This window comes from Salmo salar, chromosome 17 (genome assembly GCF_965601325.2).
Source record: "Salmo salar chromosome 17, fSalSal1, whole genome shotgun sequence".
NCBI lineage: Eukaryota > Metazoa > Chordata > Actinopteri > Salmoniformes > Salmonidae > Salmo > Salmo salar.
This window is the reverse complement of record NC_138307.1, coordinates 27,069,766-27,082,988: the sequence shown is the minus strand read 5'-3', so window position 1 is coordinate 27,082,988 and position 13,223 is coordinate 27,069,766. Positions and strand designations below refer to the sequence as shown.

The 13,223-nt window shown below is 45.4% G+C and overlaps 1 protein-coding gene across 4 annotated transcripts in view; it reads left to right on the top strand.

The window, feature by feature from the left end:
* The first annotated feature begins 3,986 nt into the window (after nt 1–3,986).
* The window catches only part of LOC106595176 (immunoglobulin-like domain-containing receptor 2), a 43,366-nt gene continuing 34,129 nt past the window's right edge, over nt 3,987–13,223 (top strand). For 2 of the 4 annotated variants that reach the window (XM_045699494.2, XM_045699491.2), the window contains exons 1-2: nt 3,988–4,281; nt 8,528–8,860. In XM_045699494.2, coding sequence (XP_045555450.2) covers nt 4,167–4,281; nt 8,528–8,860 — 448 coding nt within the window. In that variant the 5' untranslated portion in view covers nt 3,988–4,166. Of the gene's footprint in view, nt 4,282–8,527; nt 8,861–13,223 lie in introns of all 4 variants that reach the window. The other 2 variants (XM_045699492.2, XM_045699493.2) reach the window with 2 other exon arrangements.

Sequence of the window (13,223 nt, the reverse complement as noted above, 5' to 3'; positions counted from 1 at the left end):
TCATTGGGATTAAAGTGAATTCATATTAAAGCCAGATGTATCTATTACAAGGCCACAATGTGTGTGGTTTCAGTGCAGACAAAATTCTCTCTCTGTCTCTCTGTCTCTCTCTGTCTCTCTGTTTCTCTGTCTCTCTGTCTCTCTGTTTCTCTGTCTCTCTGTCTCTCTGTCTCTCTCTCTCTTTCTCTTTCTCTGTCTCTCTGTCTCTCTCTCTCTCTCTCTCTCTCTCTCTCTCTCTCTCTCTCTGTCTCTCTCTCTCTCTCTCTGTCTCTCTGTCTCTCTGTCTCTCTGTCTCTGTCTGGAAAAATTAATGTACAGAACTTGAAGAAACGACAGGGGGCAGTGATGCACCTTGACTAATGTGTCTTCGTTGTGGGACTGTTCACTATTGCCTAGTTTCTCTCTGTCTCACATTAGCCTACTGTGGTACCGTTGATTAGTCTACTGTGGCACCGTTGATTAGTCTACTGTGGCGCCGTTGATTAGTCTACTGTGGCGCCGTTGATTAGCCTACTGTGGCGCCGTTGATTAGTCTACTGTGGCGTCGTTGATTAGTCTACTGTGGCGCCGTTGATTAGTCTACTGTGGCGCCGTTGATTAGCCTACTGTGGCGCCGTTGATTAGTCTACTGTGACGCCGTTTATTAGCCTACTGTGGCACCGTTGATTAGTCTACTGTGGCGCCGTTGATTAGCTTACTGTGGCGCCGTTGATTAGCCTACTGTGGCGCCGTTGATTTGTCTACTGTGGCGTCGTTGATTACTCTACTGTGGCGCCGTTGATTAGTCTACTGTGGCGCCGTTGATTAGCCTACTGTGGCGCCGTTTATTAGCCTACTGTGGCGCCGTTGATTAGCCTACTGTGGCGCCGTTGATTAGTCTACTGTGGCGCCATTGATTAGCCTACTGTGGCGCCGTTGATTAGCCTACTGTGGCGCCGTTGATTGGTCTACTGTGGCGCCGTTGATTAGTCTACTGTGGCGCCGTTGATTAGCCTACTGTGGCGCCGTTGATTAGCCTACTGTGGCGCCGTTGATTGGTCTACTGTGGCGCCGTTGATTAGTCTACTGTGGCGCCGTTGATTAGTCTACTGTGGTACCGTTGATTAGCCTACTGTGGTACTGTTGATTAGCCTACTGTGGTACTGTTGATTAGCCTACTGTGGTACTGTTGATTAGCCTACTGTGGTACCGTTGATTAGCCTACTGTGGTACTGTTGATTAGCCTACTGTGGTACTGTTGATTTGCCTACTGTGGTACTGTTGATTAGTCTACTGTTGCTGCCGTTGATTAGTCTACTGTGGCGCCGTTGATTAGTCTACTGTGGTACCGTTGATTAGCCTACTGTGGTACTGTTGATTAGCCTACTGTGGTACTGTTGATTAGCCTACTGTGGTACTGTTGATTAGCCTACTGTGGTACTGTTGATTAGCCTACTGTGGTACTGTTGATTAGCCTACTGTGGCGCCGTTGATTAGTCTACTGTGGCGCCGTTGATTAGTCTACTGTGGTACTGTTGATTAGCCTACTGTGGTACTGTTGATTAGTCTACTGTGGTACCGTTGATTAGCCTACTGTGGTACTGTTGATTAGCCTACTGTGGCGCCGTTGATTAGTCTACTGTGGTACCGTTGATTAGCCTACTGTGGTACTGTTGATTAGCCTACTGTGGTACTGTTGATTAGCCTACTGTGGTACTGTTGATTAGCCTACTGTGGTACTGTTGATTAGCCTACTGTGGCGCCGTTGATTAGTCTACTGTGGTACCGTTGATTAGCCTACTGTGGTACTGTTGATTAGCCTACTGTGGTACTGTTGATTAGCCTACTGTGGTACTGTTGATTAGCCTACTGTGGTACCGTTGATTAGCCTACTGTGGTACTGTTGATTAGCCTACTGTGGTACTGTTGATTAGCCTACTGTGGTACTGTTGATTAGCCTACTGTGGTACTGTTGAATAGCCTACTGTGGTACTGTTGATTAGCCTACTGTGGTACTGTTGATTAGCCTACTGTGGTGCCGTTGATTAGTTTATAAAAGTGGTGGAACGAACTACTCATTGTTGAATTCCCAATGTGTTTATCAGTATGCGTTCAACCATCTAAAAGCACAACAAAATTCCAATGGAAAAACAATGTCTGGTTTTTGGTATAGTTGTCATGTACATGTGTTATCACTGTGCTTTCAACCATTTTAAAAGCACAACAAAGTTAACATGGGAATACAATTATGTATTTTTATACAATTTAATTTGTTATCACTGTGCTTCATCTAATAACACAACCGAAATACCTGGATTACAGTTGAGATTACATCAAAAGCACATAATGCAAGTGATCAGTACTGTTTGAGATTCAGCACAGATTATTATAGCAATTGTGAAGATCTCTCCAAAGATCTCCTGTGTCCTTTGCATGCTATCTTGAACAAGTGTTGGTATTCAGCCTAGTGAGCCTACAACCAGGCTAAGGGCTTGTCCAGTCCTATGAAGAAATACTCAGGTGACTGGATTACATTTAAACACAGTTGATTCATCCAGTTTGTGCCCAGTGGGCTGCCTTTATTCTCCATTCCCTGTTTTTCCCCCATCGTCTAAGAGGCATTGTTAAATGAAAATAATATTCAATGTGTTTTATTAGAAATCAAATGTTCTGTCCACCGCACTAGGATACTAGGTGCCGTTCTTGAATTTAGGTGTCATTTGGGCATGGCATTTTGGAAAAATGTAGCTGTATTTTTCTAGATGTGTTTTTATTTAAATGTATTTGGGTACATCTATTCTAAATCAGCTAATGGTAGTTTAATGTCTTTTCATATTTTTTACCAGTATGATGACATTGTTCCACCAGTAGAAGCAGCTACACCAATGATGTAAACAATGAGACATTTTAGGTAAATTAGCATTTTCTGCAATGGAGGCCACAAATGCTGAAATCTATGGTCATCAAGCCTTTAAAAAATGATTTACTGAAGTGATATGATTATTCATTAAGCTCACAATGTTACTTAGCGTCATTCAAATTGACTAACACCAAGTAACACTGGATTCAGTCACAACACAAGATCAATGGAATCCTCAAATCCATGATATAATAAAAGGACGTGTTTAGCTCATCTTTTCATTAATATAGACCCCTCCCCCGATAACAGACTCCTCCCCTGATAATACAGACTCTTCCCCCGATAATATAGACCCCTCCCCCGATAACAGACTCCTCCCCAGATAATATAGACCCCTCCCCCGAAAACAGACTCCTCCCCTGATAACAGACTCCTCCCCCGATAATATAGACCCCCTCCCCAGATAATATAGACCCCTCCCCCGATAACAGACTCCTCCCCTGATCATATAGATCCCTCCCCCTTAACAGACTCCTCCCATGATAATATAGACCCCTCCCCCGATAACAGACTCCTCCCCTGATAATATAGACCCCTCCCCCGATAATATAGACCCCTCCCCCGATAACAGACCCCTCCCTCCCCTGATAACAGTTTGCCACCGGAGCTCAAGGTCCTTGTATATCTTTGTAATCAGTGATTTTTAAGGCGCTAACACCAATGACATATAATTGAGGGACACACATTATACTAGTAATAATGTCATTTGTTTTTATTGATGTAGGCAATATATTACATAATTTTGTTTCAATGTCTAGCATTCAAAATGATAGATAAATATCTCTAAATCGCCAAAGCATGTCACTACACCGCTACGTAGATTCTACAATGCATACAAAAATATGTTTTGTAGTATAAATGACTTATATATGTTTTCTTATTAAATAATTGTAAAAACAAAAGACAAATGTATTACTTGACATGTTTTTCTCATTTTAAAGTGCTTTTACATGATGCCAAAGTCAAGGATCAGAATTTATCACCGCAATTCAAGAATGACCCAAATAGACACAGTCCCATTGACCACAACATGTAAAGATGCTTGAGTCACTTTTAAATGAACGCCCCCCCTTGTCCTCAAAAGGACCACCCATTTCTCAAACGGTATAGTCCCGTTATACTCGGGAAGAGCCAGGACCTGTACAGTCCCGTTATACTCGGGAAGAGCCAGGACCTGTACAGTCCCGTTATATTCGGTTAGAGCTAGGAGCGTTACAATCCCGTTATACTCGGGTAGAGCGAGGCGCTCCGAATAGCGGTTTGAGGAATGAGGCGGAAAAGGCGAGAAGAACATGTACACAGGACTTCTCTAAACTCAAATGCTTTGATATGGAAGATGTGTTTGTTGCTGAGATGGTGGATTCCTGTACTATTCCTGACAGGTAGGTGATGAAGATGTATATAACTTTTACTGACTAACTAGCCAACCTAGCAGTGTAACAGGTTAACAACTTTATTATGTTGAGTTTTCTCCTCACCTATTTTACTTTTGAGATGTTATTGTTCTCGTCTCGAACCTGCCCTCGTTTTGATTTCGAACAGAAAAAATTATCGGTTGATGTTTTTTCCGTGTTTTTTGCACAGCAATTTTTTTTTCAGGATTTACAAAGGGAAAACATTTCAGGAAAGAACGATGCATTGTAGCCTTCAAAGAAAACAACGTAATTTACTTTCAAGTTGAAGTCACGTAGGCCTATAGTACAAGACGTGTGTAGCCCGTAAACGATACAAAGTGACGGATTTGGAATGTAGACTATCCTGCCGTTTGATTTCAACATCACGAGGGATAGAAGCATGAGCTTTGTTGTGTGACTTGGTGCAGCGCAATGAAGGTAGCACAGGTCTGGCGGCTGTAGACAGTCTTCTGTTTGTTCCATGGTACTCAGCCAAGTGTGAATAATGTGATGGGAAGTTTATAGGTCACGGATTAGGAAGGGCTGACTTCAATCAGTGTACAATAGTGTACATTGGAGTTGTAATATCTATTAATGAATTAATAAAATAATTACAGTAAAGTATGAAAAATGGTGTATTACAGATAGGGAATAATGTTTAGAAATTATAAACCTATAGAGTTCAAGTTGTCTAATGTAGGCTACAGTACTCCTTTTTGATTATGTAGTTATATAGAGAAGTGTAGATTTGTAGATTTCTCCAGCTCTGTGTTTAAAATGTCCTCTTAGGTAGCAGGAGCTGTTTGAGGGACACCATAGGTCCTTAGTCTAGCAGCAGGTGTTTGAGGGACACCACAGGTCCTTAGACTAGCAGCAGGTGTTTGTGAGGGACACCATAGGTCCTTAGACTAGCAGTAGGTGTTTGAGGGACACCACAGGTCCTTAGACTAGCAGTAGGTGTTTGAGGGACACCACAGGTCCTTAGACTAGCAGCAGGTGTTTGTGAGGGACACCACAGGTCCTTAGACTAGCAGCAGGTGTTTGAGGAACACCACAGGTCCTTAGACTGGCAGCAGGTGTTTGAGGGACACCACAGGTCCTTAGACTAGCAGCAGGTGTTTGTGAGGGACACCATAGGTCCTTAGACTAGCAGTAGGTGTTTGAGGGACACAGGTCCTTAGACTAGCAGCAGGTGTTTGAGGGACACCACAGGTCCTTAGACTGGCAGCAGGTGTTTGAGGGACACCACAGATCCTTAGACTGGCAGCGGGTGTTTGAGGGACACCGCAGGTCCTTAGACTGGCAGCGGGTGTTTGAGGGACACCACAGGTCCTTTGACTGGCAGCGGGTGTTTGAGGGACACCACAGGTCCTTAGACTGGCACCAGGTGTTTGAGGGACACTACAGGTCCTTAGACTGGCAGCAGGTGTTTGAGGGACACCACAGGTCCTTAGACTGGCAGCAGGTGTTTGAGGGACACCACAGGGAAAAGGGCCTTCTTTTCTAACGCTCTATGTGCAACTTTCAAACTACAAACAGCGTAAGGAACAGGTCAGAAGTGGACTTCTGCTCCCTGCCTCTCCTCTCCCCCCTTTCCCTCCTCATCCTTTCGTTCCCTGCTCTCCTGAAGTGCTGTGGCCTGCGGTGTGAGGAATGTAGCCTACAACACACCAACCGATTTCCCCTGTGCCTCTCTCTCTCTCTCTCTTCCTCTTCTCTTCTCTTTACACTGTTTACCTCTCTACCATCTCTCTCTCTGTTGTTTAATCTCTCTCTCGCTCTGTGTGTGTCTGAAACAGCTAGGCTCAGCTCCTCTCCCCTCTAAACCCTCCTGTAGACCCCTCCTGTAGACCCCTCCTGTAGACTCTGTAGACCCCTCCTGTAGACTCCGTAGACCCCTCCTGTAGACTCTGTAGACCCCTCCTGTAGACTCTGTAGACCCCTCCTGTAGACTCTGTAGACCCCTCCTGTAGACTCTGTAGACCCCTCCTGTAGACTCTGTAGACCCCTCCTGTAGACTCCGTAGACCCCCTCCTGTAGACTCTGTAGACCCCTCCTGTAGACTCTGTAGACCCCTCCTGTAGACTCTGTAGACCCCTCCTGTAGACTCTGTAGACCCCTCCTGTAGACTCTGTAGACCCCTCCTGTAGACTCTGTAGACCCCTCCTGTAGACTCCGTAGGGCTCTTCTGTAGACTCCGTAGGGCTCTTCTGTAGACTCCGTAGGGCTCTTCTGTAGACTCTGTAGACCCCTCCTGTAGACTCCGTAGGGCTCTTCTGTAGACTCCGTAGGGCTCTTCTGTAGAGGAACTCATCAAATAAACCAGCCCTGTCCCTGCTCCTCTACTGAGGTGGTTTCCCTGGAAACGAATAAAGCCTGTGTTCCCAGTAGCTCTCAATCCTCTGAAAGACCCTGCTGACTTTCCTGTTGTTTCCCTTTCTGCTGCTGGGAATGTTCTAGTAATGTTATGGAAGCTGGTACTGTTTTATTGCTGGCTCCTCCAGAAGTTCCCTGTTTCATGAAGTGGTTTGGGAGAATGTGACAACTCTACTGTCTCACACACACACACACACACACACACACACACACACACACACACACACACACACGGACATGATTAAATGAAGCTACCCATCCCCCATCTCTCCCTCTCTGCTCACTGTTCCATTTCAGACCACATTGTTCACTGACCTCACCTCCCACTGCCTATTCAGAGAAACACCACACACACACACACACACACACACACACACACACACACACACACACACACACACACACACACACACACACACACACACACACACACACACACACACACACACACACACACACACACTTAGCAGACACAGATGTTTTTAGGCGTGTGTGTTTTCAGTTCATCACCTGCTGATTGACTGGACTGTCCAGCTGTGTTGTCAAGCTCCTGCTCATGAGATCTGTCGGGCTCAGAGCTTATTAACCAACTGGGTTTCAACTAGTCTACTCACCACAACATTGTTTGTTCCCTGAGCTTGATCCTAGGCATGAACTCTGAGAGCTAACGCTCGTCTTCAGCTTCCTCATCATCAACCACTGAACCACCTCTGCTACATTCTGTTCAGAATCATATCAACTGAACTCAGTGAGTCAGATACAGACAGAGTGAATCAGCTGTTTTTATGTTTTTAGGCTTTGAGACTGTGGTCATAGTGACCACTTGTGTTAAGTGTGGGGGGATTTACTCAATCACCACACTGGTAAACCTGGGTAACTGGTATTTAAAATGAAAGATTACCACACCAGCAACATATCATTCTGTTCATTTTGTTGAGTCAGATTGCCTATTAAAATTACAGTCTCCTCTACTGCAGAAAATCTGTTTATTTGTCCCAAATGGCACCCTATTCCCTACATAGTGCACTACTTTTGAGATCTATGGGCCCTGGTCAAAAGTAGGGCACTAAATAGGGTGCCATTTGGGATACAAACCGTGTTCAATTGTACAGACAGGAATTGAACTGGAACAGATCCTGAGAAACTCTGATTTCTCTTTCTGAGGTTCATGAAAACCTTTTAGTAGCCTCTGCCCCAGCCTGGGGCTGACACTAACCGTATAGACACCTGTTAAGGATGAAACCACCTCTTCTCCTCTTTCCCAAACAAGGAGACAAGTAGATTTCAGCGGTCCTGTCAAGTCCCCTATCCAAGCAGACATAGTTAACACAGTCTAGGTCTAGGAGAAATGGAGGCTCTTCTTCTAACTAACCCAGTTCCAGCCTCAGAACCGCATGTCACAGGTGGGAAACCTCCTGAGGGTGATACTGATTATGGCGCTGTACGCAGGGCTACCTCATCATGAGAGCATCAGTCCAACTCACCTCCACTACACGCAGTCAGACTAGCCTGTTCTTGCTCTATTTCACCTTGATTGTAACAGGCTGTATTTAACTGTGTTTTAGGAGCTTTGTGAGGCTGGAGGTGAACATTCACAAGATTATGTAATTACCGGTTGGTCTGAAGTGCTGGTCTCGTGGTGAATGTAGGAGGGAGGACAGGGCCATGCTGCAGATCTGGGGATTTCTCTCTATATGTCTGTTCACAGTGACACTGCCAGCTAGCCAGGTCCCAGATCTGTTTGTGCTATCATGTCATCTCCTTGACATGGCAATTAGTGACCCTCTCTCTCTCTCTCTCTCTCTCTCTCTCTCTCTCTCTCTCTCTCTCTCTCTCTCTCTCTCTCTCTCTCCCCCAGATCTCCCATCAAGCTCAGCCATCCAGGTCTCCGCTCATGAAGACAGAAAGTATGCCATGCTGTTCCAGTCGGTGGTTCTGCCGTGTCAATACTCCAGCATGTCCACCCAGACGCCTGTGGTCCAATGGTGGTACAAGTCTTACTGCCGCGACCGCACCCGCGACGCCTTCAGCTTCCCAGAGAGCCTGGGGGTAAGGGGGTCTGAGCTGGGCTCCTCGTCCCATCTAGACTGCTCCGATTCTAGCCGCACCGTCCGCGTGGTGGCCTCCGTCACCGGATCCTCCATTACCCTGGCCGAGCACTACAAGGGCAGAGATATTACTATCATCAACAGTAAGACATGGCACTCAATACTACTGTTGGTGATGATGGTATTACATCAGGGGGACTACACGTCCAGGGAGGCTGGTCAGGTCCTCTAGGTGAAAGACATGTCACTAGTGTTGTTGATGATGGTATTACATCAGGGGGACTAGATGTCCAGGGAGGCTGGTCAGGTCCTCTAGATAAAAGACATGTCACTAGTGTTGTTGATGATGGTATTACATCAGGGGGACTAGATGTCCAGGGAGGCTGGTCAGGTCCTCTAGATAAAAGACATGTCACTAGTGTTGGTGATGATGGTATTACATCAGGGGGACTAGATGTCCAGGGAGGCTGGTCAGGTCCTCTAGATAAAAGACATGTCACTAGTGTTGGTGATGATGGTATTACATCGGGGGACTAGATGTCCCGGGAGGCTGGTCAGGTCCTCTAGATAAAAGACATGTCACTAGTGTTGTTGATGATGGTATTACATCAGGGGGACTAGATGTCCAGGGAGGCTGGTCAGGTCCTCTAGATTAATGACATGTCACTAGTGTTGGTGATGATGGTATTACATCAGGGGGACTAGACGTCCAGGGAGGCTGGTCAGGTCCTCTAGATAAAAGACATGTCACTAGTGTTGTTGATGATGGTATTACATCAGGGGGACTAGATGTCCAGGGAGGCTGGTCAGGTCCTCTAGATAAAAGACATGTCACTAGTGTTGGTGATGATGGTATTACATCAGGGGGACTAGATGTCCAGGGAGGCTGGTCAGGTCCTCTAGATAAAAGACATGTCACTAGTGTTGTTGATGATGGTATTACATCAGGGGAACTAGATGTCCAGGGAGGCTGGTCAGGTCCTCTAGATAAAAGACATGTCACTAGTGTTGTTGATGATGGTATTACATCAGGGGGACTAGATGTCCAGGGAGGCTGGTCAGGTCCTCTAGATAAAAGACATGTCACTAGTGTTGGTGATGATGGTATTACATCAGGGGGACTAGATGTCCAGGGAGGCTGGTCAGGTCCTCTAGATAAAAGACATGTCACTAGTGTTGTTGATGATGGTATTACATCAGGGGGACTAGATGTCCAGGGAGGCTGGTCAGGTCCTCTAGATAAAAGACATGTCACTAGTGTTGTTGATGATGGTATTACATCAGGGGGACTAGATGTCCAGGGAGGCTGGTCAGGTCCTCTAGATAAAAGACATGTCACTAGTGTTGTTGATGATGGTATTACATCAGGAGGACTAGATGTCCAGGGAGGCTGGTCAGGTCCTCTAGATAAAAGACATGTCACTAGTGTTGTTGATGATGGTATTACATCAGGGGGACTAGATGTCCAGGGAGGCTGGTCAGGTCCAGCAGATCAAAATAAAGACCATATAGATAAAGATTACAGGTGGTTGAGGTCACAGGCAGGTCACAAGGCTGCCTCTCTTCTCAGTTCTATAACACACGTTGACATGCACCCACCCACATGTGTGCTGTGAGGTCCTCTGAAGAGACACTGAGAGGGTGTTGTGGAGGACAGGCAGGGTGATGAAGAGGAAGAGACGTGATAGTCTGGCGTCCCATTGTGACATAGCTACGTGGGGGACGCACAGTCCGAACACGCTCCTCCCCACAATCCCCAGCCAACGCGGCTCAAAGTTCTCGTCCTCTATGCGTTTTAATGTGTTGATAGTTGGAGAAATTGCTTGAGCCACGCTAAGAATTCAAAGTATGAAAGTCAGTGGTCCAACATTCTACAACACTGCTGTGTGTACGCATACACATTTTGGACTCTGATAGCCACTTTAGACTCAGAGGCATCGGTGAACAGACAGGGAAAGAGAGCGAGAGAGAAAGAGTAAGAGGGAGAGGAGAGAGAGAGGAAAAGATGGAGACAGAGAGAGAGAGGGGGAAAGAGGGAGACAGAGAGAGAGAGGGGCGGAGAGGGAGACAGGGAGACAGAGAGAGAGAGGGGCGGAGAGGGAGACAGGGAGACAGAGAGAGAGAGAGGGGCGGAGAGGGAGACAGGGAGACAGAGAGAGAGAGAGGGGCGGAGAGGGAGACAGGGAGACAGAGAGAGAGAGAGGGGCGGAGAGGGAGACAGAGAGAGAGAGAGAGGGGCGGAGAGGGAGACAGAGAGAGAGAGAGGGGCGGAGAGGGAGACAGGGAGACAGAGAGAGAGAGAGGGGCGGAGAGGGAGACAGGGAGACAGAGAGAGAGAGGGGCGGAGAGGGAGACAGGGAGACAGAGAGAGAGAGAGGGGCGGAGAGGGAGACAGGGAGACAGAGAGAGAGAGAGGGGCGGAGAGGGAGACAGGGAGACAGAGAGAGAGAGAGGGGCGGAGAGGGAGACAGGGAGACAGAGAGAGAGAGAGGGGCGGAGAGGGAGACAGGGAGACAGAGAGAGAGAGAGAGGGGCGGAGAGGAAGACAGAGAGACAGAGAGAGAGAGAGAGAGAGAGAGGGGCAGAGAGGGAGACAGGGAGACAGAGAGAGAGAGAGAGGGGCGGAGAGGGAGACAGAGAGAGAGAGAGGGGCGGAGAGGGAGACAGGGAGACAGAGAGAGAGAGAGGGGCGGAGAGGGAGACAGAGAGAGAGGGAGACAGAGAGAGAGAGAGGGGGGAAAGAGGCAAAGGAATGGACCTGCAAATGGACCCCAGATTTATTGAGCTGTAAATCAGGGATAAGAATCAACCCTCTCTTCTCCTGTGACCAGATGGACAAAAGAGGATTTTTCCCCCACATTGCTGTGCTTTAATGTTGTCCTCTCCCTCACCTCTTGTTCTCTCTCTCCCTCTCTCTCTCTCTCTCTCTCTCTCTCTCTCTCTCTCTCTCTCTCTCTCTCTCTCTCTCTCTCCATCTTTCCCTCTCTTTCTCTCTCTCTCTCTGATGTGAGGCTCTTTAAAGGAGCTCTCTCTCTGTTCTTCTTTCTCTCCCTCTGTCTCTGATATGGGGCTCTTCAAAAGGAGCTCTCTCTCTCTGTCTGTTCACTGTGAAGTCAGCCTTAATGGTTTGGCTCCTCTGGTGAACCCCGGTGGGCACAAACATGTTCCAAGAATCTGTGGAGTAAGGATGGAGGAGGGGATGGGGGGATGGAGGGAGAGAGAGAGAGAGTAAGGTGGAGGGTTGATAAATAAAGTATCAGACATGGCGAGTACACACATCAATATACACTATACACATCAATATACACTATGCACATCAATATACACTACACACATCAATATACACTATGCACATCAATATACACATCAATATACACTACACACATCAATATACACTACACACATCAATATACACTACACACATCAATATACCCATCAATATACACTACACACATCAATATACACTATACACATCAATATACACTACACACATCAATATACACTATACACATCAATATACACTATGCACATCAATATACACTACACACATCAATATACACTATGCACATCAATATACACATCAATATACACTACACACATCAATATACACTACACACATCAATATACACTACACACATCAATATGCACATCAATATACACTATACACGTCAATATACACTATGCACATCAATATACACTACACACATCAATATACACATCAATATACACTACACACATCAATATACACATCGATATACACATCAATATACACTATACACATCAATATACACATCAATATACACAATACACATCAATTTACACTATACACATCAATATACACATCAATATACACTATACACATCAATATACACATCAATATACACTACACACATCAATATACACATCAATATACACATCAATATACACTATACACATCAATATACACATCAATATACACGACACACATCAATATACACATCAATATACACTACACACATCACTATACACATCAATATACACTATGCACATCAATATACACTATACACATTAATATACACATCAATATACACTACACACATCAATATACACCACACACATCAATATACACTATGCACATCAATATACACTATGCACATCAATATACACTATACACATCAATATACACTACACACATCAATATACACTATGCACATCAATATTCACTATACACATCAATATACACTACACACATCAATATACACTATGCACATCAATATACACATCAATATACACTACACACATCAATATACACTACACACATCAATATACACTACACACATCAATATGCACATCAATATACACTATACACGTCAATATACACTATGCACATCAATATACACTACACACATCAATATACACATCAATATACACTACACACATCAATATACACATCGATATACACATCAATATACACTATACACATCAATATACACATCAATATACACAATACACATCAATTTACACTAT